The 22608-nt window shown below is 41.5% G+C and overlaps 1 protein-coding gene across 1 annotated transcript in view; it reads left to right on the plus strand.

The window, feature by feature from the left end:
- Positions 1 to 18164, plus strand: part of erlin2 (ER lipid raft associated 2) — a 28199-nt gene extending 10035 nt beyond the window's left edge. Inside the window, exons 5-12 of the mRNA XM_072432416.1 lie at positions 388 to 449; positions 1672 to 1797; positions 8095 to 8168; positions 10963 to 11021; positions 15097 to 15188; positions 15298 to 15387; positions 16880 to 16959; positions 17818 to 18164. Of these exons, the coding sequence (XP_072288517.1) occupies positions 388 to 449; positions 1672 to 1797; positions 8095 to 8168; positions 10963 to 11021; positions 15097 to 15188; positions 15298 to 15387; positions 16880 to 16959; positions 17818 to 18000 (766 nt within the window). The 3' untranslated portion in view covers positions 18001 to 18164. The remainder of the gene's footprint in view (positions 1 to 387; positions 450 to 1671; positions 1798 to 8094; positions 8169 to 10962; positions 11022 to 15096; positions 15189 to 15297; positions 15388 to 16879; positions 16960 to 17817) is intronic.
- Positions 18165 to 22608: the final 4444 nt, after the last annotated feature.

Raw genomic sequence — 22608 nt, forward strand, 5'->3', positions numbered from 1 at the left:
TAATTGTGAATTCAATACATATGACTAGAAAACTGTCCATTGACCAAAGTTGGTGAAACAAACAGAAACGAAACAATGAGCTCATTGTTTGTCATCTTAATTTTAGTTTTGAACGTTTTGTCTCCAAATGACACGCCCACATCAGATCCACTGCAAACTCAACAGAACTAACACTTGTGCTCGGGAGGGTTTTCTTATCACAACATGTCACGAGATACTGTTTATAGTCATGTTTGGCGTTGCACAAACCGCTAATCCCAAATATACGAGTGTTTTTACTCCCAGCAGCAGCGGTTTGGCAACGTTACAGCAGAGTTCCTGGAAGTATCTGACAGAACTATAAATAATCCTGCTTTATCTTCTCTAAATGTCTCTGTTGTGCTTCAGCGGTGGAGTGATGATTTACTTTGATCGTATAGAAGTGGTCAACTACCTCATTCCATCAGCAGGTAATGTCTCTCCCTAAAGCCACTCAGAAACAGCTTATTGTTTTCTTTAGGGTTCTTTGTCTCAGCGTAACGGCCCGTGCGTTTACAGTGCAGCCATAAATCCTGCCGGAGAGGCCCGAGCCGAGGCAAATGCATTTGTATTCCTCCTACAGCAAAACCACCAATTGTTTTCAGAAGGACGAGCGTCTGGACGATACTGACTGAGAACCTAGTGTCCTGAAAAGATATTCACACGATATGATGTCAATCCAACAGAAATGTGTTAGATAATGTCTGCAAACATATTGGTTGAAGGTTCATTTTCAGACCAATGGTTAGGCTTTTATTATTATAAACTAAACTCAAATTTGGGATATCTTCAAAACAACATGGCAAGGCAAGTTTATTTGTAGAGCAGACGAGGCAATTCAAAGTGCTTCTAGACTCTGGAGGTGATGCTAACACTTTCTCTTTGTTTCTGTGGGACAAAGATCATGATTTGAGTCTTGTCTGAGTTCAGCTGGAGAAAGTTGTTTTGCTCCACACACTGATCTGTTGAATGCAGTGACAGAGTGAATCCACTGGTCCATATTCACCTGCCGACAGTGAAACATAGATCTGAGTGTCGTCTGCATAATTGTCATAGGACACATTTTCACTGCGTATTAACTGACCTAACGGCAGCATGTAGAGGTTGAACAGAAGGGGTCCCAGGACTGACCCTTGGAGAACCCCACAGGTCATGTCAAAAGCAGCACTCAGATCTCAGTCCGTGTTCAGGCGGATGTCATTTGTCACTTTGACCTGCACAATATTTCAACTCTCTGCCGGCCTTTGATTTCTAATTGCACAGTTGGCTGAAACATTTTGCAAGTTATTAATATAAGTTATTCACCCTTGAACATCACAGCATCATTGTATTTTCATAATTTTAAACTTCATGTCTTGGAGCTAGTGTTTTTGAGCTTTATTCCCATTCACCATATACAGTATTATTTAAAAAAAAAAACTTCAGTAATTTAATGTAAATAAATATATTATCAATAGATTTATAGTTTATTATTACTAGTCATTGCACAAGATAAAAACACATTTATGTCTATGGATAAACCTACTCCACTGTGTTATGCAAATGTACAAGAGGAAAGCTTCTGAAGATCTGTTTGAGCTGAAGCAATTCATATAAAAAGAGTTGAAACGGTGAAATAACTTGTCTAATCTTATTTTCCTCGCGTCTCTTCAGTTTTCGACATTGTGAGAAACTTCACGGCCGACTACGACAAAGCTCTGATCTTCAACAAAGTGCACCACGAGCTGAACCAGTTCTGCAGCGTTCACTCTCTGCAGGAGGTCTACATCGGCCTGTTCGGTGAGACCACCACACGATCATTCTACTCTTAATCCTGCTCAGAGCGCTCACAAACGTCATAAGGCGCTGGTACAGCTGGCAGCCCGGTGTAAACGCTCTCTCTTCTTTCTCACACTTATTGTGCTTTATCTCCTATATTTTGTAAATATAGTTAGTATATTTTTTCTATTTTACTGTACGATAGGGACACGCGCTGAAATAGTTTTTTAATTCAACTGTTTTTGACTTTTTTCGGCTGGATTTGAGCGTTTTTCGTTGCGTTCGTTGTGTTGTTGTGACGTGAGCTAGCTCCGAGCGAGCCCACCAGCCCCCCCCCCCCCCGCGCCCTCCGGCCGCGCTAAAGTACGGCGTGTCGTCGGAACTTGACGAACGATCCGGACACGCACTGGAATCGCTTTAAATTAACTTGTTTTGACTTTATTCGGCTGGATTGAGTGTTTTCGTCGTGTCGTTGCGATGTGTCTTGGCTCTGAGTCCCCCGGCTCCGGCCCCGCCCCCGGCTCCGGCCCCGCCCCCCGGCCGGCGCCGTACCGCGTTTCCACAGAGGAGGAACTCATGAAACTGTGGAGAACAGTCGTCTTACCCGGAGATCGTCACGTTATCCCGTCGCAATACTGACTTAACCTAATACTGATGTGCAATTCTGTCATATGTGCAATTGCTGTTGGAATTCATGTGCAATTACTGTGAAATTCATGTGCAGTCTATGTGCTGTCGTGACACATATTCATGTGCAATTACTGTCGTGATCACATGCAATGGTATTTATTTATTTGTCTATGGGAGTTTTTATTTATTTATAGGAGATCTTCTACTGAAAGTGTTTTTCAGACTTCCTATAAGTGATCTGTTCTTCTGTATCTACCTCTGTATCTACCTGCGTTGCACCAATGAAATTTCCCCATGTGGGACAATAAAGGAATATCTTATCTTATCTTATCTTATCTTAAACGAGGGGTTTAAGGATGTTTGTTCATTTGATTTTAATTGACTGTTTTTGAAGAATCTGAAGCCCACTCTTTTAGATGTGCAGTGTGGCATTAACATGGTATATCTGACATTTACTCAAGTACACATGTTTTATTACCATTAGAAATACTTTGAAAACATACCTTACCACAGATCTGACCTGTAATTCGGGTTGGTGGTGTCACAATGATCGATACGTTTAATGCCATTCTGTGGAACATTCCAAGCAAAGCAATGGCATCTTGTTTGAGAAATACAGGTGGCAAGAAGTTACATTTAAATGAGAAAGTTGGATTTAATAATATAATTTAATATAATTATAATTTATATATAATTGAATGTATTAATAATAATAGTAATATAATTTAATATAACTATAATTTAATTTAATAATAATAATAATAAGTAATACATAATAAATAGATAATACATAACAATCATGAATTAAATAGTAAATAATACACAATAAATAAATCATAAAGAATAATACATGGTTTTGATTTTGCTTCTTGTGATAAAGGAATTCACTTTTTTGAACATACCGTACTGTGAATCTTGTAATCTGATTTACTCTGCATCTTTGTTGTTTGAGTAATGCCATAAACTGCCATAAACAGCAGGCTGCGGAAAGCTTCAAAACAACCGACATGTAGAACTTGTCTATAAACATTTTACAGAAACCACTTCACGGTCCGCAGCCGTTCAGCGCCACATTTTCCTCCCCGAGTGAATCAGGCTAATTGCTTTATGCCAAACCACAGCTCCAGATTATGTCGTTTAGTTTGACAAGGTTGTAAATAGTTACTGCGGGCTTCGCCGAAACAAGTTGCCACATACCAGCAGTTTATGTAAATGTTTGTGTCCGTCTGTCTGAATATACTGTAGATAAACTTGATTTCAAACGAACAATAGTTTAGCATCATATGTAATCGGTGGTCTAGCAGTTGGTACTTGTTAAGCTAACACATGGACTTATCACTAAACGTTTGATTTCAAATGTTTTAAAGGGCCTATATTATGCATTTATATGTTTTTTTATGCCTTTGAACATGTGTTTCCTTATGTATTTAGTTATGAAAAATGCCAGCAGATGGAGCTAGATGTGTATCTGGGGGTTCATTGAAATCGAAAGTTGTTTGAATGAACTAATAACAAAGCCTTCTGACGCAACGCTTGTCATGATTATTACCCTTTTTTCCGGAGTATAAGTCGCACCAGCCAAAAAATGCATAATAGAGAAGAAAGAAACATATTTAAGTCGCACTGGAGTATGAAATGCGGTTGCAAGTGTGAAAATGATAAATAATTTCACAGTTAAGTCGCTCCGGAGTATAAGTATATAAGTATAAATATAAGTACAAGTCGCACCCCGGCCAAAACTATGAAAAAAGGTGCGACTTATAGTCCGGAAAAGACGGTAGTAATTTTTCCACAGATTCTATTCAAAACAAGTCAACTGACCAGCAGAGGGCAGTGTCATACAATGATTGATATTTACAAGATAAAAAGCAATAGAAGAAAAGATTTAACCTGATCAGCTACCAAATTATAGATGACAATGAAGTCGGTCAGCTTTGATGCGTTTGCGCGGGTTTATTAGCGATTAAAACTTATATTGCACTGAAAATGTACATGTTTCACGATTTTAAATGAAAATTATAGCATTGACGCGGTTTGTATTTGCATGTTTCGCCGTGGTAAGGGACTAACGTTCGTGCGCGAGCTCCGAAGCATCTGGGCATTATCTGACGTTTGATCAAATGCTCGGGGAGGTACTGGTCCGCCTCGTAATCAGGTGCTTGTGTTTTTAACGGGGTCTGGAGTCTTTGAACAGAGCAGAACACTTCCTGTCTGAGTCACTACAGTCTAATGAAGAAAGGCCTCACAACTCCACACGGCGTCTCACTCCGCGGCATCTGTTACTGCAAGACGAAAGCTCTAAAATAACATTATGCAATTACGACGGGGCAAATGGTACGAGACTGCGACGCTGTAATCAATCACCGTGCAGAAGATATGCGGGTCGAAGTTCAACGTTTGGCCAATCCCGTCGAAGGGAAAATGGATTCGTGGAAAGCGCTCGCATTCATCACCGTCAACTGACTTTCAGGCGCATTTGGAAAGGGAAAGTTGTGTGGGACAGACAATATAGCTTAAAAAAAGAAAGAAAAAAAGAGTAGCTACATAGTATTTATTTATTCCAATTACAAGAAATATGATTTAAATGTGGTTGGTTATTTTATGTATACCGTATTTTCCGGCGTATAAGTCGCACCAGCAAAAAGATGCATAATAGAGGAGAAAAAAACATACAAGTCGCACTGGAGTGTGAAATGCGGTTACAAGTGTGAAAATAACAAGTAATATCACATAAGTCGCTCCGGAGTTTAAGTATATAAGTATAAATCGCACCCCAGCCAAAACTATGAAAAAAGTGCGACTTATAGTCCAGAAAATACAGCAGCTTTAAAAAACAATGGGACAGAGATATCACGGTTAATGCCAGACACAGACCTGTGCCACTGGCAACCATTTTGGATCTAGTCGCTAATGTAATGCAAACAAATGTAAACTCTAAAGGAAATCTGCATAAAAACTGCTCAAATACCAGAACAGTCTCGATCTTAACTGTCCGCTGCGGTGTGGACATTTATACAACAACAAATGACATTGCACAAAAGTACAGCTGCTTTTTAAAACGCACATTGGCTTTGTCATAGCGAGTTATGCAGCGATTTCCCTGGTATCGCTGCCCAGTGTTACGTCAGCTGGAAGGAAACCAGTAAAAAAAAAGGCTGACGCTGTTTTTCCTGTGTAGTGTGTAAAAAAAAACATAAAAGGAGTTTTTTAGGTCAAAAAAATTTAAAATAATATGAAGCATCTTTATTCCAGAGCTAGTGCGCTGTTAGCATGCTAGTGATCTGTTAGCATGCTAGTTGTTGATAGCTGCGCCGTGACGCTGAAAACTGAAAGTAGTGAAACGCACTGATCAACTCAGTGAAGAATTCTAATGAGAACAGAGTTTGGACGCTGCTAACAGTTAAACAGGTTCTGTTTTTAACATTTTAAGTGGTATCGCGAGAGAGAGAGAACAGAAAATCCTAATGTAAAGGAATATCTTATCTTAGAATATCTTATCTTAAAATAGCGACATTCTCAGCGCTAACATCTTATATTCAATTGATAGCTTTAAAATGTTGTCTTTGTTGTTCTTTTAAATTGGCGTCATTGTAGGTAGAGCATTGTGTATCTTAAAATCAGTGACTTCTAATTTTTACATTTTAGCAAGTGTCACCTTCTAGTTGTGAGGCTAAAGCGTAATAACTACAAAACAGTGATAGAACCATTAGTCTTACAAAAAAGAGCAATAAGAATAATACCAGTACACAATTTCCACGAACACACAGACTCATTCTTTATATACCATATTCTAAAATTCCAAAACTCTACGATTTGATTAATTTTCAGACACTACACGTAATGCATAAAGCAAGAAATAACAACTGCCAAGAAATATATAACACACATTTTTCGAAAGGGAAGGAAAACACAATGTAAGAGGTATTTATCATTTTAAAGTGGCTCGTGCTTTTGTGTCTCAGTATAAAAAAAATCAGTTTAGATATAAATTCACAAGGATGTAAGACTTTAGTGAAGCTTGATATTACTCGTATGTGTAAGAAGTCGAAGGGTTTGAATGAATTGTGTTTTATTGCATTGTAGAAAAGAGGTGAGGCTGAATAAATACTTCACTTCCTCCCACTCCCTTTTCAGACTTTGCTCCTTCACTTAACTCGTTTGTCATTTGGTGTCATGTTTCTTTGTTACCGTCGTCATATTTTTTTCTCACCCATTTATTGTGCGTGTATTATGTTCATTTAACAAGACGTAGATTGAGATTTACACATTGCTAAAGACAAATGACACTTATTCTCTCTAATAACATTGCCTGGGAGTTTGTATACATTATCCAGCTTCTAGGTAACGATAAATGGACTGAACAAATAAACTGCGGGGCCTTTAAAATCCCATATGTGCAAACTGGCCCCTTCTGCCAAAAAGAACGTACACGGGCCCTCCGCACTGCACCGATTTTGTCCAATTAATTTTTATGAATCGCAATTTACGCAGGTTCTTTAAGGCGAATATCAAGGAAAATGTACATACGCTCCAACATTTCAAAGATCCTCGGCGTCAAATTAGCAACACTTACGGAGCTCTTCGGTGCTGGAAGGGCCCGCAACAGCCAAATAAACAACTGCCAAATGTTCAGAAAGAAACACTTTTTATATTCTCCCCAGTGGACTCTCGTTCCAGGTCCAGTTTTTACTTCTCCTCCATAAAAACTTGAAACCGTCTGCTGCAGTTGTTGTTTGGTAACTTTCAACTCCGAAATGTGGTTTTCATTTTCTGTTTCAAATGAGAAAATGAGAAACGGTCCAGGATTTGATATCATAATTTGAGATTGGGGAACAGGGTTGTGTAACTTCGCCGTCTTTTTTCTTCCAGTCTTGAACCTTATTTTTAAGCTTTTTTAAGTGTTATGTATTGGGTTCACAAATGTGCCATCTTTTATTGTATTGTTTACATACCGTATTTTCCGGACAATAAGTTGCACCAGCCAAAAAATGCATAATAGAGAAAAAAAACATGTATAAGTCGCACTGGAGTATGAAATGAGGTTACAAGTGTGAAAATAACAAATAATATCACATATAAGTCGCTCTGGAGTATAAGTATAAATATAAGTATAAGTCGTACCCGGCCATAACTATGAAAAAAGGTGCAACTTATAGTCCAGAAAAATACGGTAATCAACGTGTGAAATGCGGTTGCTAGTGTGAAAATAACAAATATCACGTATAAGTCGCTCTGGAGTATAAGTATATAAGTATAAATCGCACCCCGGCCAAAACTTTGAAAAAAGGTGCGACTTATAGTCCAGAAAATACGGTAATCAACATGTAAAATGCGGTTGCTAGTGTGAAAATAACGAATATCACATATTAGTTGCTCCGGAGTACAAGCCAAAATATGAAAAAAAGTCTTATAATCTGGAAACACAGTAACCACAGGCGTTTTTGTTGCTGAAGAAATCACGCATTTTTACCGTGAGCGCGCTTGCCTTTCCACAGATCTTACCTGTAACTGGTGTTGTCAAGCGATTGTCCTCATAGTTTATCAGATCGAAACGCCTAGAAGACAAATGCTAACATAGAATTCTGACTTCTCGTTTTAGCTGCTGCCGCTTTAGAATATTGTAATGTTTCCTGCTGTTACTTTAGAACTCGGACAAGTTTGTGATTTTGGTTTTGTTTTTTCCCCCAGATCAAATCGATGAGAACCTGAAGCGAACGTTACAGGAGGATCTGACCAACATGGCCCCCGGACTCCTCATCCAGGTACCACTTTACTCCTCATTACTCCTCATTCAGGTACCACTTTACTCCTCATCCAGGTACCACTTTACTCCTCATCCAGGTACCACTTTACTCCTCATCCAGGTACCACTTTACTCCTCATCCAGGTACCACTTTACTCCTCATCCAGGTACCACTTTGTACCACTTTACTCCTCATCCAGGTACCACTTTGTACCACTTTACTCCTCATCCAGGTACCACTTTACTCCTCATCCAGGTACCACTTTGTACCACTTTACTCCTCATCCAGGTACCACTTTACTCCTCATCCAGGTACCACTTTGTACCACTTTACTCCTCATCCAGGTACCACTTTACTCCTCATCCAGGTACCACTTTGTACCACTTTACTCCTCATCCAGGTACCACTTTGTACCACTTTACTCCTCATCCAGGTACCACTTTACTCCTCATCCAGGTACCACTTTACTCCTCATCCAGGTACCACTTTGTACCACTTTACTCCTCATCCAGGTACCACTTTGTACCACTTTACTCCTCATCCAGGTACCACTTTGTACCACTTTACTCCTCATCCAGGTACCACTTTGTACCACTTTACTCCTCATCCAGGTACCACTTTACTCCTCATCCAGGTACCACTTTACTCCTCATCCAGGTACCACTTTACATGATGATAAGATGCTTTGATCAGCTCATTATTCTGCTGTTTTAAAGGGGAATACAATACTCTCTCTCTCTCTCTCTCACTCTCTCACTCTCTCACTCTCTCACTCTCTCACTCTCTCACTCTCACTCTCATATGTCATTTCCTCTGGGGGGACAATCAAACGCTGACCCAAAGTCCTTCGTCAGTCCATTTCTGGGAATGATCAGATCTATGCCAATGTTTATTTTTTGTCATTTGAGCCCAATGTTCAATGTTTTTAATTAAATTTCAATCAGATGCTTAAAGCTGGCGCCTGATTCCCCCACAGTTAAAGGAGGAGGCTCAAACTGTGAGCCAGAGCTCTAACCTCTTTCCAGCTCTCACAAACTCTGTGTTCACGTCCTGTGTTCACGTCCACAGCTTTAGAGCAGATTTCACACAAAGTGGACCACCCTAACGCAGCTCGCACGTGCGACGCACTCGGGTCTTTCTTCCACGTTTACGATTCATAAAATGCTTTATTATTAGATGCAGACAGAGGCGGAGCTTATCAATGGGACTAAGCTGTTTTATTATCGTACATAGGGATTGGGCGATAAACTAACCTCCATATTTAGATCGTTTTAACTAGAGCCGTGAGTAGTTTAATCTGTGAAAGGGATTAAAGGGGAGATGGGTGAAGTTGTGGGGGGGGCTTTAGAGGGGTCTGAGAAAAGAGGAGGCCTGAGGAAAAGTCTTCTTAGTCATATTTGAGTGAGTCTCCATGACGACGCCAGACTTATAGATCAGAGTCGAATATTGTACTTTATAAACATCGGGTGTATTCAAATGTCACGAGCTAAAGAGCAGCAGTGGCGTCGTTCTGGTACTTTTTGGCCCTGATCATCTCCTTAAAACGTCCTTTTCAAATGCATTTTCTTGGAGACGGTTTGTGTTTGAAACCGTTTCCCGGATTTAATCTTCTTTTGTTTGTTTTCTTTACGGAATTTGACAACTTCTGATGCACCAACACAAATATGACGAAGTCGCCAAGAAGACTTTTCCTCAGGCCTCCTCACCTCACCCCCCCCCCCCCCCCCCCCCCCCCCCCACACAACTGCACCCATCCCCCCTTTATCCTGTAAATGTTAGAATAATAACCAGGATGATGAGGACTAGGATGACGAGGACTAGGATGACGAGGACTAGGATGACGAGGACTAGGATGACGAGGACTAGGATGACGAGGACTAGGATGACGAGAACTAGGATGACGAGAACTAGGATGACGAGAACTAGGATGACTAGAACTAGGATGATGAGAACATGATGATGACATGATGATGACATGATGATGACGAGAACTAGGATGACGAGAACTAGGATGACGAGAACTAGGATGACTAGAACTAGGATGACGAGAACATGATGATGAGAACATGATGAGAACATGATGATGACGAGAACTAGGATGACGAGAACTAGGATGACGAGAACATGATGATGACGAGAACATGATGATGACGAGAACATGATGATGACGAGAACATGATGATGACGAGAACATGACGAGAACATGATGATGACGAGAACATGATGATGAGAACATGACGAGAACATGATGATGACGAGAACATGATGATGACGAGAACATGATGATGACGAGAACATGATGAGAACATGATGATGACGAGAACTAGGATGACGAGAACTAGGATGACGAGGACTAGGATGACGAGAACATGATGATGACGAGAACATGATGATGACGAGAACATGACGAGAACATGATGATGACGAGAACATGATGATGAGAACATGACGAGAACATGATGATGACGAGAACATGATGATGAGAACATGACGAGAACATGATGATGAGAACATGACGAGAACATGATGATGACGAGAACATGATGATGAGAACATGACGAGAACATGATGATGACGAGAACATGATGATGACGAGAACATGATGAGAACATGATGATGACGAGAACTAGGATGACGAGGACTAGGAAGCCGGATTTATAGTTTAAGAATCGTCACTTTCATCACATGTAATTGCACGTTCACATATGAGTATTTATGGTTCTTTTCCTGCACGTTCGGGACAAATGACACGAGGAGCTACTTTTTGATTGGTCTGAAAGATGTGTTGTTTTGGTGTTGCCCCTCTGCACAGGCGGTCCGTGTCACCAAGCCAAACATCCCAGAAAGCATCCGGAGGAACTACGAGCTCATGTAAGTTCACTCTCGACCTTCAAAGAATCTTTTAAATCCACTGTCCCAAAGTTCATTCAACTTTCTTGTTTTGTTGTTGTGAGATTCTAGTCTTTTTCCTTAATTTTAGTTTTTCTTTTGTAATGAGGAAAAGGCTCGACTCTGAATATTTTCTCTAATAACGTGATTTTATATATCTAAAACTATTTGTAAAGTTTACCTTGTTCCTGCAACTTTTTTCAGTAGAAATACTTTTTTTTTTTTGACAACCTTTGTACAGGGGGATATTTACTTTCATACAGAGGAAATAGAGTAATATTTGATACTTTGGATGGGAAATTTGTAAAAAGTTTTGCTATCAGTTTTTATTTCGTTAGTCACGCTGTTGTTATCCTTTTGCCCTCCGTCTGCTGCTTCTCACGAGGCCAGTCAAAAGTATTAATCCCCTGATACTAATCGATATTAAACTAGTACAGAAACAAGACACTTTAACAAGTATCAGAACTGCAAAAAAAAAGTATATAAATAGAAATGATTTTGACGTTTCCTGAATAGTTTTAGAATGGTTTTGAACTAGGATAAGACCGTGTGGATGTACTAAACAACTATTATTTGTGTGGTTTTTGAGCTTTTAACCGTGTTCTAACATTGTTCCCTCATCAGACACTTTACCTGGCATTACATTCAGCTTCACCCACGCTTGTTTTATAAATCCTGTTGAGTCGAGGGTTAGGAGGGCATAAAATAAAAATCGCGGTCAAAGTTGGAAGTCTTTAAATGTGTTTCACTGTCAGGATTCATTTCACTGTAATGATCTTGGGAATTTCCACACATTCTTCTGTCTGGGAGGGCTCAGTGTTTCATAATCAGATGAAAGTGTCATTCAGCGTGCTAATCTGTTCATTCCCTCGGCTTCAATTGAGCTCATGTAGCTCAATGTGGCTTTAAAAGAGGCTCATTATAGGCAATTTACTCTCACGGTTTTGTCTTATTTCAAAGAGGAAACATCATTTGACAAGACTGACTAATGTAACAAAGCCACAGTTTACATGAGCAAGCATTATGTGGAGCGCCATAATACCCGGGTCACTGATGGGCCGACTCTGGTCTGGATCTGGACCCAAACGCAACTTCAGAGCGAACAGCCCTCGTTTCCAGAGAACAATCAGTCCGATGTCTGTTTGATCATTAAGAATAAGACTGATGACAGAGTTCTCTTTGCAACACTTAAACGAGAGGGAACGTAAAGGTTTCTGCATGTAACGCCCATCAGCCAATCACATCGCTGCATTGTCTCGGGCAGCGGAAAGTCCAGTGTGTGACGTTCTGATCAGCACAAACATCTCATGTATTTATATGTATTCTACCTCAAATCAACTTGTGAATTACAATTGATTTTAGAACCATCATTCGACTATTTGATACAAAATACAGTTAATTGGTCAATTGTGAAAAAGAACTAGACCTATTATTATACTCATTAGTTGTGTTATAATGTAATAATATATATGAATAATTATTGTATAAAAGTGGCAGAAACGCAGTGAAGTTCTGGACCTGGGCTTGTGAAATGAGCTCAAACTCGACCCCAATTGTTGCCGACTCTTGGCATTAAGAGCAGAAGAAGAAAGCAGCCAAAGATTGTAAAGGACCTCACCGTCGCAGTATTATTTTTATTCAAACACTCCAGAGTGTCTTGCTTTTGGCACCCGGAACACTCGGAGACGATTGGACAAGAGAGAACGCCGACTCGGGTGAAAACAAAATGGCAAAAAACAGAAAAATCAAAAATAATCGTTTCTCTCCAACTCGCTGACTGAATCTTTTGATAATCCACTGTATTTCCAGTGACGATAACTTTATTTGTTGAGCTGACATACAAAGCTAGCACGTGTTAGCATCAGATCACAACACAAGAGATGTTAAAACACAATTAATGCAGTAAAAGCTGACGAAAAAAACGGAAGTACTTTCTTGTTACTCTTGCTTTAGAACGCCTGTAATTGAATCATCGCTACATCAGTTTAACCAAAAATGAGTGGGGTTTGTGTTTTCTGCTGTAATATCAAGCTTACTGTAAATGTATTTAGCAATAACTCTTTGCACTTGGGTAAGCTGGAAGCATCCCATAATAAATATTACCTCCATTAGTCACAGTAAAAGCCGATGGCGTGCGGAAAACACTCTGTAATGACTTTGTAGCACCGTCGCCAACATGATGAGGAAGGTTCTGAGGCCAACTTGGACCAGACGTAAACCAGACTTTGCAGTAGGTTGTTTAGGGATTAAAAAGTAACTAGATTCATCAAAGAATTTTACAGACGAAAATGGATTAAATCAGATCTAAAACCAGCACAAAAGCGATTCCGATTCAGTAATCCAGACCACGCCTTTAGCTCAAACGATGTTAAAAATAACTTGACATGTTTTCTTTATTTCCTTTTGAAATTTAAATAGAAAAAACGAGAGAGCAGTAAAAAAAATGGCACAATACGACAAAACGTAAATTAAGTCCCATTTATTAAGTTCATCAAATTTGTCCCTTTTCAAATTAAGTCTGAAAATCCGTTTTCCTTGACATTTCCAAAGCCACGACACAAAAGTACAATAAACCAGGAGAAGTGAGTACACATCAGTCATTTTCTGAGCATAAACCAAAAATTGTGCCATTTTTACCATCCTGACACCTGTAACTATGTTTCTGGCTCAAGTCGGTTTTATCCCTCATTCTTCCAGTGTTCCATTGTAGAGAAAGTGTCAGTTGTATCATCTAGACTCAATTTTAGAAAAAACAAAGCATTTCGACTCTCATCCAAGAGTCATTCTGGCTCAAGTTAAAAAAAAAAAAAGTGTCTACTTTCTCCTCGTTGGCCCATTTGTCCATATATGGCCGTGCGCGGAGGAAACTGTTGACTTTTGACTTCTAAGATTCAATTTGAGTGCAACAAACACATCTCAAAACAAACCATTCTTTCTCTTCTGTGACATTCCCAAAGACCCAGTTTGTCCAGAAATGTCTTACTGTGGTCAGGAGGGACCAGTGGACTTACACAGATCACTCCAGAGTTTATTTATGTATTTCTTCTATTATTGTGTGGCAATGCTAATAAACGTTAGCCTACTTGCAGATGGTTTAAAGAGCCTCATTTCCAACTGTCCTTGTGTTATATTTTAGAGCTTTGAGTGCTTGTGGACGACGAAGAGCAGATGGAAATGGCCCCTAAAGTTTGTTGTGGCAAGTTGTCAGTGACTCGCCCAGAACCTCTGTCTTCTTGAAGTCTCAACCCTTTTCATTTTCAGTTTTTTGTGCTGTTTTTCATGACTATCTAACGTGGAGAGGCTGCAACATGTGGTTGAAGTGGAAGTGTGTTCTAGCACCTCCAGTGATTGGAAATAAAAGACATAAATCAGATTCTGAAGTGCGTGCCTGTGTTTTAGGCTGATGTTTAGAGCCGAGAGGAGATGGAAGAACAGAATTCAGATTTCCCCGCGCTCTTTTCCCTCTCTTTTCCCTCTCTTTTCCCTCTCTTGTCCCTCTCTTGTCCCTCTCTTGTCCCTCTCTTGTCCCTCTCTTGTCCTCGGCCCACGTTTGGGTCAGAACTCTGGTCCGGTCTCTGGCTGGACGAGCTCATTCAAATGTTTCGCTCGAGAATTTCCAGTTTTGCATCCAATTTTCCTGCCACTTTTGCTTTTGCTTTGCTACAAACCTTTTCCATTTTTTTTTTAATCTCAAGAAAACATTTTTGACTGCACAATATTATCAAATACAGCACTTAAAAGTATTTATCCATCATATTTTGGTTATTTAGACTTTTTTTTTAACTGTTGCATGAAATCATTTTATCTTCTCTTCTAAATTGTCTAATAATTATTTGTTTCTATCAGTTTGTATTGTGATTTTCCTGTTCTGAAAAGCATTTCAAATCACGTTGTCTACGAGTTCAAGAGAAATAACCGATTTTTGAACACATTTGCAGCTTGGCCGTTCACATTATTAGTCCATTCTTCACTTACTGTCATTAGTTTCTATATCACACCTTAATAATATGACACAACTTGCATTTAACTTAATTAATTTGTCGTTCTGTCTTTGCAGGGAAAGCGAAAAAACCAAGCTGCTCATCTCTCAACAAACCCAGAAAGTCGTTGAGAAAGAGGCGGAGACGGAGCGCATCAAGGCCGTCATCGGTGAGAAGATTATGACTCTTTTTAAAAAAACAAACATGAAATAAAACCATACAAAGATCCTGGTGAAAGGTCATGAAACATTCCACACTGATTATATGTTGCTCTGCAGAGGCGGAGAAAGTGGCTCAGGTATCGGAGATCAAGTTTGGGCAGAAGGTGATGGAGAAGGAAACGGAGAAAAAGATCTCCGAAATTGAAGGTTTGTGATTTATATTTGGACACGCCGAGCTCACGTCGTCACGGCTACGGCTGTGTCTCATTTGGTTTTGGTTTCACTTTTTAAGCGGACTAAAGCTCTCACCGCCACGTTTATTCATTTAACAAGTCCAAACTGATAATAATTAAAGCTAGCTAGGGCTACACGGTGAAATATAATTCAATCGAAATAGCTGTTTGTATTTTTGTAATTGTCAAAGTGCAAATACTGCAGTTATTTAGAATGTACTTTGAGGACAAAATATCCTGTCGTTTTATGGGGAAAAGCTGCTCTGAAATACATGCAATTCTTAGTTCAGCGGTTCGTATTTAAGTCTTCTCACAAATTTGAGTTTGAACTGAATCATGAATTGAAAAAATGTAAATCGCAAATCTAGAAAAAGTCGCAGGAAGTGTCGAACTTAACGTTTTGCAGCCGTACGAGCTGGTGAATCTTAAACTTTTGCACTCCGTGTGGTGGTCTCGTTCTGGCAGCTAAAGACCAGTGCATGGCAGAAGAATTACACCACACCAGTACTTTTTAGACCAACGGAACTGTAAAGAGTAGTATTTGGTTTTTGCCAGACTCCAAATGGAAAATGTTGTAGGTTTGGTTTTACGTCAGTCTCGCCCTGAATGTTGACTTCCTGGCGTCTTCGCTTGTGTTTGTTAGACCAGTTTATCACTGCTAAAAGACGTCTTTATTTTAAGCTGAAAAGTTGCAGTGTTTGGTTCATCTCACTCACATTTGTCCTGCAAAGGTGGGTTTATTTGTACAATATCATCGTGAGTTTAGGTTGGAAGTACTTCTCGCACGCACAGGTTCTACCGCGTCTTGACCAATACCACGACCACAGATACTTTTGAGAGCTTCTGAATACTTTGAATACTACTACCAAATGCTTTCATGTTGAGTTTTTGAGTCACGGTTTGTTCTGCGTTTATTCACAAGCTGATAAGAGAACATTTATCACTTTTAGGGAAAGAAAAACTGTGCATACTTTAACTTTAAGAGCTGCGTTTTCTATTTTTCTCGCTCATTCAGTCACGTTCGAAGCCTCAGCTGCGCAATCTAATACAATAATGTTAATGTTTTCCTCTGGTTTTAGAAAAGTAACTGTGTTCTGAACAGCACTAAAAACAACCGAGTAACATGTGTTCAGTTACTTCCCAACACTGAGGGAAACTGACCGAGAATTTAATCAAAAAAGGCACAAAAGTTTAAACTTGATCGGATTATGATACGTCTCCTTTAAGTTCATTTGAAATCTGAACAATCTGAAATCTTTATATAATCGTCTCTTATCAGACCTCTGTTTTCATCATACCTCAACATCGCTAATATTAAGCTCACTATTTACAACGCTGTTAGACTCGCTGGCGCCACCTACAGGTCTCGGGCCGCACATGTTTTGCAGTGCGTTCTACATGTGGTTTTTGCAGCGCCGTCTGTCTCCTGTCGTTAATAACTCTTCTGTTCCGCCCGTCGTTCACAGACGGCGCGTTCCTGGCGCGGCAGAAGGCCAGGGCGGACGCCGAGTTTTACACGGCGCAGAGGGCGGCCGAGGCCAACAAGGTAAAAGGCTCCACACGTCACTGAGAGCAGTTTGTCTTGCACATGGAGGAGGAGGACATTCAAAGACCATCAGACTCACATTACGGTTTATTGAGCTGCTGAATAACGTGGGACAAAGGATGTGTTTGTTTCTAGTCCCACAATCTTTTTTTCTGCAAAGACAATGCTTCATCCAACGGGTTAAACCATTATCAATAAAGAATGGGTTGTACATATTTCTCTTTTCACCGAACGAAAACTGAAAGTAAAAAGTGAAACAGGAGCCGAAAGCTTTGACAATGAGTGTTTGGATCAATGAGACAATGGCAGGATTTCCTTACCCCAACTCCACATGATAAAAGTGTATGTGTATGTTTCACTCTTAACATATTCTGAAACAATTGAATTAATGTTCGTCCAAGTGCTGCTGAGTGTTTGTTGGATTTGAACAAAAAAACTACTCGGTTAAGAACAAATTTTGTGGATGACAATCATGTTTGTAAGAAAGCCTTAAAGCAGGACTTAGTCACATTTTCACCTCATAAAACATCTTCGTAAGCCCTTGTGATGGTGAAATACTCATGAATACACGTGTCTGCCATCGCCCCCTGCTGTCTCTGAACAGAACACCAGCCTTGCAACATTTGCCGACCCGAAGACGACTCTCCTGAGAAACCCTGGCACGTTTTTTTTTAATATTTGCCGATGATAAATGTTTTTCTATGTGATTTTACCGTCTTATTATAATAAAGAAAGAAAGAAAAATGTCACAAGGAAGCTGCAGGGGGCGCTCTTTCTCCACAGTCACTCAGTTCTAGTTTAAGTGCGCATTAACGCCTCACGATCTTTTCCCAACACGTTCTTTCCCCCCCTCTGCAGTTGAAGCTGACCCCGGAGTACCTGCAGCTCATGAAGTACAAAGCCACCGCCTCCAACAGCAAGATCTACTTCGGCAGCGACATCCCGCGCATGTTCGTGGACTCCGGGTCGGCGGGCGGCTCCGTCAAGGCCTCCGCCGCCACAGACATCCTGGCGGAGCAGCTGCTGGCGGACCAGGACTGAGCAGGGGGGACCTCCTTCTTGCAGCTCGGGGTTTTGGACCTCGGACCACCCAGGAGCGGACTTGCGTGACCTGTGGGTGGAGTCAAATGCACTGATGGTAAAGACTTTTCTCAGAGGACTCACTGTAATGACCAAAAGTGTGCGTAGAGTACAGTAGCTGGAGTGTGTCTGTGGCGTTCGGAGTAGTCTGGGAGCAGTGGTAGGAGGAGACAAAAAAATGACGAAAAAAGGCATGAAAACATCTATTTAAGTCAACGTTTTGAAGTGCCCGATTAGAAATGTACGTTTAGAGTAGAAAGTAGAAGTATTTCAGACAGATTTTGGATTATAAAGCGTCAAAAGTTGCGATCTGGGAAGAAAACGTTGCGAATTTTAGTTTGAAACGACTGAATATCGATTTTTTTACTCTAAAAGTACTAAAATGAACCCATAAGCCTCAATAAAGTAAAGAAAAGTACTTATTTTTAGTCCTGTAGTGAAGTAGAAAGTACAGATTCCTGCTCTCAAATGTAGAGAAGTAAAATTTAAAAAAATATGTCAAAACGTTTGACTTAAGTGCAGTTCTTTGTCTTTCCACCACTGCCTAGATTTACATGTTATATTTGTGTGTCAATTCAAATGAAACAAAAACGGTCACAAAGTTAAAGATGCACTGTGCAACTTTTCTCCTGAGATGTTATTTCTTTTTTCACCGTGTGGCATTAAACTTGAACTTGAAACGAGCAGGTTTTCTAGCTGTTATTGAACAATAAAAACGTATTTAAATAAAGATTCATGGAGACGTTTAACCAGAAAAGTTACGTCGTGCATCTTTACATCAAAGTCAATCACAAATGCAGAAATGAAAGGTTTTAAAGCCGTGAAATCTCTTAACAAAATGTCTAAGGTTCAACGTAGAGCTAGAATCATATTTTAATTGTGCTCGTCATTTCATCGTCAATGATCGTGTTGTTTTTCTTGAATCGAGAGGTCAAAAGTCAGGAAAAAACATGACGATATCGGTCTGTGTTTGTGTGAACGGGCATTGATTAAAGGTCCGTCCTGTTTATGTTCAGGAAATCAATGTTTTATTAGTTTTTGCGTTATTTTAAAAGATGCGAGTCGGTACTGTGACTGTAACATCAGCGACGTCTCGATTCAAAGCTGAATCCATCTGCAAACCGACGCCACCCAAACATTACACGTGTTTTCACAATTAATTAAATCCAAATCGTACCTGAATTATACGTTTTAATGAGGCTGATCTCTGAAATTCAGGGGTTCCAGGTTTGTATGTCACGAGTTCTGATTATTGTGAGAATAAACATCGCCATTTAACGATTATTTGCCATTATTAACGTCACGACCAAAACCAATATTTTCTTCCCTTTTTGTTTTTTTAGCACATTACCTAGCACTCCTCAATGTGTGACCTGCTTTATGTAATCAAACTTTCGGAATGATCAATTTGATAAACGGCAAGATAAACGGAAGCACTTTATATTTTGAGGAAAGCTTAGAGCGGAAATTGTCATTTTGCTTCTAAAGTCGTCACGTTTCTTTTAATTAAACAAAAGAAATGCCTTATTCTGTTTGAAAATGGTCACTTTTCTATCAAATAAATTGAAAAAAATATTTTTTTCATGAACGGCCCTCTTCAGACCCCTCAAACGACCCGCTTCAGACCCCTCAAACTGCCCTCTTCAGACCCCTCAAGCGGCCCTCTTCAGACCCCTCAAACCGCCCTCTTCAGACCCCTCAAACGACCCGCTTCAGACCCCTCAAGCGGCCCGCTTCAGACCCCTCAAACCGTCCTCTTCAGACCCTCAAACGGCCGTCCTCAGACCCCTCAAACCGCCCTCCTCAGACCCCTCAAACCGCCCTCCTCAGACCCCTCAAACCGCCCTCCTCAGACCCCTCAAACTGCCCTCCTCAGACCCCTCAAACCGCCCTCCTCAGACCCTCAAACCGCCCTCCTCAGACCCTCAAACCGCCCTCCTCAGACCCTCAAACCGCCCTCTTCAGACCCCTCAAACCGCCCTCCTCAGACCCCTCAAACCGCCCTCCTCAGACCCTCAAACCGCCCTCCTCAGACCCCTCAAACGGCCCTCTTCAGACCCCTCAAACGGCCCTCTTCAGACCCCTCAAACCGCCCTCCTCAGACCCCTCAAACCGCCCTCCTCAGACCCCTCAAACGGCCCTCTTCAGACCCTCAAACGGCCCTCTTCAGACCCCTCAAACGGCCCTCTTCAGACCCTCAAACCGCCCTCTTCAGACTCCTCAAACCGCCCTCTTCAGACCCTCAAACCGCCCTCTTCAGACCCCTCAAACCGCCCTCCTCAGACCCCTCAAACGGCCCTCTTCAGAACCCTCAAACCGCCCTCCTCAGACCCCTCAAACGGCCCTCTTCAGACCCTCAAACCGCCCTCCTCAGACCCCTCAAACCGCCCTCCTCAGACCCCTCAAACGGCCCTCTTCAGAACCCTCAAACCGCCCTCCCCAGACCCCTCAAACCGCCCTCCTCAGACCCCTCAAACGGCCCTCTTCAGACCCTCAAACGGCCCTCTTCAGACCCCTCAAACGGCCCTCTTCAGACCCTCAAACCGCCCTCTTCAGACTCCTCAAACCGCCCTCTTCAGACCCTCAAACCGCCCTCTTCAGACCCTCAAACCGCCCTCCTCAGACCCCTCAAACCGCCCTCTTCAGACCCTCAAACCGCCCTCTTCAGACCCCTCAAACCGCCCTCTTCAGACCCTCAAACCGCCCTCTTCAGACCCTCAAACCGCCCTCCTCAGACCCCTCAAACCGCCCTCTTCAGACCCTCAAACCGCCCTCTTCAGACCCTCAAACCGCCCTCTTCAGACCCTCAAACCGCCCTCCTCAGACCCCTCAAACCGCCCTCTTCAGACCCCTCAAACCGCCCTCTTCAGACCCTCAAACCGCCCTCTTCAGACCCTCAAACCGCCCTCCTCAGACCCCTCAAACCGCCCTCTTCAGACCCCTCAAACCGCCCTCTTCAGACCCTCAAACCGCCCTCCTCAGACCCCTCAAACCGCCCTCTTCAGACCCCTCAAACCGCCCTCTTCAGACCCTCAAACCGCCCTCCTCAGACCCCTCAAACCGCCCTCTTCAGACTCCTCAAACCGCCCTCTTCAGACCCTCAAACCGCCCTCTTCAGACCCTCAAACCGCCCTCCTCAGACCCCTCAAACCGCCCTCTTCAGACCCTCAAACCGCCCTCTTCAGACCCCTCAAACCGCCCTCTTCAGACCCTCAAACCGCCCTCTTCAGACCCTCAAACCGCCCTCTTCAGACCCTCAAACCGCCCTCTTCAGACCCCTCAAACCGCCCTCTTCAGACCCCTCAAACCGCCCTCTTCAGACCCCTCAAACCGCCCTCTTCAGACTCCTCAAACAGTAATCGTGAATAATCGTTCTAACGTGATGTTTCTTCTCACAATAATCTTAACACAAAAGACGGTGGAAACACTTTCAGAGCGCACGCGTCGTCTTACGCTTCGTCGTACGCGTCGTCCTTCCCTTCCGCTCCGCTGCAAACCCAGAGACATTTGGATGTTTTGTCAAGGTAAATGTCATCGGAGCGTAATTCAATGTACTTTTGTGTTGTTTTATCAGTGGACCAGACTTTAATTTGTTTTTCTAAACTCGTGACATGCCCAGGCAATTCGCCAAGAAAAAGAAACCTACTTAACGCTGCTGGGTAAAGTAAGTCGAGGATGAATGTTCTACAATGATGAATGTAGCGCTGACAAGTCTTAATTTATTTGAGTTTGAACACATTAATGCAGGGACTCACTGATAATGCTGTGGATCAGGGGCGGGGCGGTGGGTGGGTGGGTGGGTACGATCGTCGGCGCAGGGGCTCTGAAACTTCTCACACTAAGAAACTAAACGGCCAGAAAATACACCAGCAGGTCTAGAACGGGACTATTCCAGGTCTAAACCGGTTTTAAAAGGATCGCACTAGGATTTAAGCCGTTTTAAAGAAGGACGAGCCCAAATGAGGACTAAAACGTGATCAAAATGTACTAACTCCAGACCTGGAGAGCAATCCGCGTACCGCTGTTTGAGAAACGCTACGATTAGGTTTTGAAAATCACTGCAAAATTAAAGGGCGTATTTATTTTTTGACTTTATTTGGTGTCTTTAGACCAGTTGTGAATATGAATTATAGTTTCACCCCAATCGAGAGGCTGTTTGTGGAGAAAACTGGGAAAATGTGTAGAAAATGACAGGAAGTGACATCACAAAAGGGACACTCATTTAGTGTTTATAATTCACACAAAAGGAACTACTCTTTTTGACCCCGTGTAAACATTCATTCAACAAAATAAAAGTTCCCGTATATTTTTATTCGTCAAATGAAAAACATTGTGACATTAAAGTCGCCCTGTGTGATGTCATCAATTACAACCAGGAAGTGAAATTATAAACCTAAAACATTTGTTATTCAGGGATAAATGTTTATAATTTTGTTGCTAAATGTAAAATAGATTTATCTTAACTACATTTTAATTCGATGAGCGGCCCGACCTGTCATAGGCCCTTTAAAGGTGCACTGTGTAACTTTATGGTGGAGGTTTCCGGCACCTGCGTCTCGTCTCCGTGGA

The sequence above is a fragment of the Eucyclogobius newberryi genome, unplaced genomic scaffold (assembly GCF_026437365.1).
Source record: "Eucyclogobius newberryi isolate DKJ021-1_F unplaced genomic scaffold, fEucNew1.0.hap1 SCAF_6, whole genome shotgun sequence".
Classification (NCBI taxonomy): domain Eukaryota; kingdom Metazoa; phylum Chordata; class Actinopteri; order Gobiiformes; family Gobiidae; genus Eucyclogobius; species Eucyclogobius newberryi.